This window comes from Vipera berus, assembly GCF_964194415.1.
Source record: "Vipera berus genome assembly, chromosome: 17".
Lineage (NCBI taxonomy): Eukaryota > Metazoa > Chordata > Lepidosauria > Squamata > Viperidae > Vipera > Vipera berus.
Genome location: NC_138220.1, coordinates 3,933,473 through 3,938,929, shown reverse-complemented (window position 1 = coordinate 3,938,929; position 5,457 = coordinate 3,933,473). Strand labels below are relative to the sequence as shown.

General features: G+C 46.9%; 1 protein-coding gene across 1 annotated transcript in view; it reads left to right on the top strand.

The window, feature by feature from the left end:
• Positions 1 to 329: 329 nt before the first annotated feature.
• Positions 330 to 5,457, top strand: part of GPR157 (G protein-coupled receptor 157) — a gene marked incomplete at its 5' end in the record, with an annotated part of 6,760 nt that continues 1,632 nt past the window's right edge. The window contains 2 exons of the mRNA XM_081341231.1: positions 330 to 709; positions 4,713 to 4,926. Of these exons, the coding sequence (XP_081197357.1) occupies positions 330 to 709; positions 4,713 to 4,926 (594 nt within the window). The remainder of the gene's footprint in view (positions 710 to 4,712; positions 4,927 to 5,457) is intronic.

Here is a 5,457-nt window from a genome sequence, read left to right as displayed (position 1 = left end):
CCCAACCCCCCCCCCTCCCAGCCGGAGGGAAGAGGGGAGCCGCGCCCCGCAGCTGCCTTTGCGAGCAAGGAAGGAAGATCGGCAGCGCGGCTTTTGCGCTCCGGAGACCCCTTTGCGTTCCTCGCCGGGCCCTTTCCCTTTCGCCCGCCCCTCCCCACTTTCCCTCTCTTTCCCTTTCGCCCCTCTCTTTCCCCTTTCCCTTTCGCCCCCCCTTTCCCTCTCTTTCCCTCTCTTTCCCCTTTCCCTTTCGCCCTCCCCCCCCGCACTTTCCCTCTCTTTCCCCTTTCCCTTTCGCCCCCCCCTTTCCCTCTCTTTCCCCTTTCCCCGCCATGCTCCTGCGGGAGCCCCCCGCCACGCTGGTCCCCACCTGGGAGCGCGGGCTGGTGCTCCTCTCCTGCGCCCTCTCGGCGCTGGGCTGCTGCCTGCTGCTGGGCACCCAGGCCCGCTGGCCGGAGCTGCGGACCCGGCCGCGCCAGCTGCTGGCCTGCCTCTCGGGGGCCGATCTGCTCTCCGCCGCCTCCTACGCCTACGGGGTGCTGAAGGACTTCGAGGCCTCGTCCTGGGACTGCGTGGCGCAGGGCGCCCTCTCCACCTTCGCCAACACCAGCTCTTTCTTCTGGACCGTGGCCATCGCCCTGGACCTCTACTTCGCCATAGTCCGCGGCTCCACCGGCTCCGCCGGCTTGCTCGGCTTCTTCCACTTGGTGAGGTGAGGTGGGTGGCCTCTACCTGCTTGTGTGTGTGTGGGGTGTGTGCGTGTGCAACCCACACCTCTCTTCCAACTCCCTACCTCCTGTTCCCCCCCAACCCCAAAAAGTGGGATTGCAGAGGACTAGCGCCTTGCCATGCCCCTTGGGGTAGAAGGATCTGGCCCAAGAAAAGGGTTGCGTTTAACCATCCCCAAACGCTAGGCTGGGGCCAACAGTTAATAAATAATCTTTATTGGGGGGGGGATTTTTTTTTGTTTAAAAAAAAACGGTCTTCCTTTTCCAATTCCCCAGCTTAAAATCAAAGTGGTTTTGTCTTGCCTTGTGAAATGCAACACACACAAACACAAAAAAACAAGTTTTCAAGAGGAATGAAACTGGGGGAGGTGGGGAGGGAGTTTTTCTAAAGTTTGGGGATTGCCCAGTGTAGAGAATGAAGAAAAGGAAGGGGGGAAAAAAACTTCATTTAATAAACTGGAATTTTTCTTTTTTTTTTAATTTCACCCATTGCAATTAGGGTATCTGGGGCTATTTGAAGAGGTTCTTTTATCCAGAAGACTTTAATTTATGGAAAGGCCAATGAACTCAGTTTGTCCCAGCAGAAGAACAAGCCAGCCCTGACTGCAACCCTTAGCTTGGAAAAATAAAAATAAAAATTGTGCCCCTCTGCTTAGCATCAAAAGTCTGCCTCTTTGTTCCCAGTTCCCATAAGCCACAGCCAGCCAAAGTCAGGGATGATGGAGCTGTGGTCCCTGAATTCTGCCTCTCTTTGCTCCGGGCGGTGAGCTGGGTGTGGCCGAGACTACAAGTCTTGGAGAGATGAACCTGTTTTTCCGACCCAACAATGTTAATTTTTAAAAAGTAAATAAAACCTCAGGAACCCCAGAAAAACCAGCTTTTGTTGTCAAAAGCCAGGCTTCTTCCTTTTTTGCAACATTAATCCTCTGATTTGGTGCAAAAGCAAACAAACTGGGTGTGCCTTCCTCTCTCTTTCTTTGCTTCTTCCTAACACCCCTGCAAGGTGGACTGAGCTGGGAGATGCCCAATGCTTCCGAGTCTCTCTCTCTCTCTCTCTCTCTCTCTCTCTCTCTCTCTCTCTCTCTCTCTATATATATATATATATATATATATATATATATATATATATATATATATATATATATATATATATATATCTCCCTGTCCCATGTAACCATGTTTGTTTAAAAATACTTGTAGTTTCTTTGTAGCAAGCTGGAGCAAAGGGATGCTTAAAGTCGCAGTTTTGTGTTTGACAAACTGCGGTGGAAATAATAATGCTACTTAGGTAGTCCTCAACTTATAACTTACACATGAAGCCCCCAAATTCTGTTAAGTGAAACCGTTCAGGCTCAAATGGGGACCACCTGATCCCGGCCGTCATAAATATGAGCCAATTGCCAATCTTTCGCATTTTGATCACGTGACCGCCACGGGGATGCTGCAACGGTCATAAGTGTGAAAAACGGTCATTTTTCCCCCCCAGTGCCGTTGTAACTTTGAACCGTCGCTAAGCAAATGGACATAAAATGAGGCTTACCTGTATACATAAGATCCCAAATCTTTCTGATCCAACGTAACTGGGCCTTTTCTCCTTGGTGGCTTCTATCCCATACAGGTAGTTCATCTAGTGACCGAAGTGACAACGGCAATGAAAAACAAGTTTTTCAGACTTGTGACCGCTGCAGCATTGCCCAAGATCACGTGGTCAAAATTCAGAGGCTCGGTGGCTAACTCATGCTTACGATGGTTTGCAGTTTTCCCGTGATCTCTTTCTCAGAAGCAAAGTCAGTGCAAGAAGCCGGAATATCACTTAACAGCCATGTTACTAACGCAACAACTGCAGTGATTCACTTAGCAAAACTCACGTAACAAATGTTTCACTTAGCGAGGGAAATTTTAGGCCAAGGACTTCCCAGAATTGGGCAGATAAATGAATATATATATTTGTGTAAATTACTAACAAAGAATTAAAGGAGACTGAGATGCATTTCTGACTCTTTAGTCTTCATCAGTCAGCCATGTATTTAAGATGCCCTAAAAAACGGTATGGGTGGTGGAGCAATTGCAAATAAGACGTGTTTGCGCTTCGCAAGGCCTCCTTTGTTATCTCAGATGGCTTTTGAGTTCCTCAGGCTGCAGAGAGGCTTGACAACAAATCCCAAGCGGTTGTGCAAACAGTGGCACAACGGAGACTTTTGACCTTTGCACACTTCTGAAAAAGCCTCGAGCAAGCAAACAAGGGGCTGTGTCTGCACGCTGCGATTTTCTTCAAAGGCTTCCTTGACGTGTGAATTGATTTTATGTTTAGCTTTCTTTCCACATTTTTTCACTCCGATTGGCGGGCTGGGGGGGTCACTTTGCGCCAGCTGATTTCTCCCCCACCCCCAAAAAGTGACATTAAGGGTGCGTATTTGAAGAGGGGAATTGAAAGATTTGTGGAGGCTCGCTACCCATCGTCTCCTCCAAGGAGCTGGGTTGGCTGAGGCTGATAGGACTTTGCGATCCCAAACCTGGAGAAACGCTCAAGAGTTTGAGAGTGGAAAAATGCCAAGGGGTAAATTCCAACTTTGCATTGATCCCGAAGCCTCGATTGCATGGCAGGTCCGAATGCATTTTATTCTATTTTGTGTGTGTGTGTGTGTGTGTGTGTGTGTGTGTGTGTGTGTGATCAAAGGATGCAGTGTGGGACATGAGTAGGAGAACAGGAGAATCCCAAATGCTGGCCTGTTAGATTTTCTTTGGCTAATATTTCACTTTGAATTAAATCCAGTCTTTTGGTGGGTGCAGAGAGCTAGGAATTTGTGGGCTTTCGGCCTCGTGAGCCTGCCCGTTGCCTCTCTGCACGGTTACCTGTCCTGCCTGCCTGAACCCATGGCCAGATCCAGAAAACCACGGGAGGAGAAATTCACCAAGGAACTACACCTTGGACTACACCTCCCATCAATATGATTCTGGCTTGGCGTTGGTGGATGATGGAATCCCACCTCTGCAGCCTTCACTTGAGTTGGATTTTTTTTTAAATGTGACTTTTCAGTGTCCAATGGTTCAAAAGTGCCAAATATAATTCAGGGACGATCTGGAAGAGGGATTATATTGCAAATAACCTACAAAATTGCATTAGTGAAATGTCAGCCTCTTTGCTTGTGACTACAGTGTATTTATAGCTCGGGGTGGGGGTATTTTACAACCGGTGCTAATTTTAGACACTTCGGTTTAAAAACCGGTTTGAGACTCTCTGTGGCATGGGTGGGTTAGTTGGCTCCTGCTCTTATTCATCCACATCTGGATTAAATTGGACAAGAGTGTGTCCGGATTGCAATGACCATCCAGCTGTTGCAACCGGTGTCGCTATTTTTGAGACCAGCCAGGGCATGTTAGAAGTGCAAATAAACAAATAAATAAATTGCGCGGGGCTGTTGTTTCTCTAAAGCCATTCTCAACCGCTTGCCTCCAAATTATTATTATTATTTTTTCCGGTGCACTATTCAAATGGCTTACTTTGTAATAAAAGCAGATTAGGGTGCTAAAAAAAAAGTGTGTGTGTGGGGGGGAAAGTTGCCATTTTAAGAAGATACATAGAAAAAAATGAGCAGAGCCAAAAAGGTGAATAATAAATTGCCCAGAGTTGCTGGAAGTTGAGTGACAGGTACACGTAATGAATTATTTATATTAAACTATAGTATTATTTCTGCTCTGTTAAGCAGTTACTCTGTCCCCTTCCGCTTTATCCCTTTTTCCATCCCCAAATCCATAAATCATCCATTTAGTTTTCTTTCGACTAAAAGTAAAAAAAAAAAACCAGTCATTTTTTTGGGAGGGGTTTTAGCTTTACTCTTCGAGGAAGCTCTGCCAGTTTCACGATCTGATCTTCTCTTCCGGCGTCCTACCTTCACAGGGTGTCGTCCCCCAAACTCAGAAAGGAGATCCTTAGCTTGCCCAATTCAGTGGCTCCAAATCTTTCTTCTTCTCTCCCCTGTTTTGCAGCTGGGGGGTCCCCCTTGGCATCACCGCAGCCGCCGTGGCCTTGAAAAAAATCGGTTACGACGCGTCGGATGTCTCGGTCGGCTGGTGTTGGATCGACATCAACGCTGAGGACCGACTCCTTTGGATGCTGCTGGCAGGGAAACTCTGGGAAATCCTCGCTTATGTGACCTTGCCGGTTTTTTACATCCTGATAAAGAAGCACATCAGCCGAGCGGTGGGTATCCAGAAGAATGGGATCAGCCTGGGTGAGCTTATACAGCTGGTCCTCGATTTAGAACGGTTCGCTTACTGACCGGTCAAAGTTACAACAACACTGGAAAAAAAGAGACTCATGGCTGTTTTTCACACTTAACGACCTTTGCAGCATCCCCAGGGTCATGTGATCAAAACCCAGACGATGGGCAGCTGACTCATACTTACGACGGTTGCATCGTTGGCAACCCAGAGCAGCTGCAAGAGGCTTTTTTTTTTTTTTTGCATTCATCACAGTAGTTTTCTGTTTGCTGTCTTAAAGAGCAAACAAATTGGCTGTAAACAAGGCCGGGGCTGAATCTCTTCATCAGTCTATTTTTAATAATTTAATTTAATTTAATTTAATTTCTTGAATTTATATACCGCCCTTTCCCAAAGGACTCAGGGCGGTTTACAGGGTATAATTTTTAAAACATTAATACAAAAATTAAGACCAATTTAAAAAAAGATTAAACTAAGTCCCTGCAACATGTAAAACCCCAGTTAAAACCCA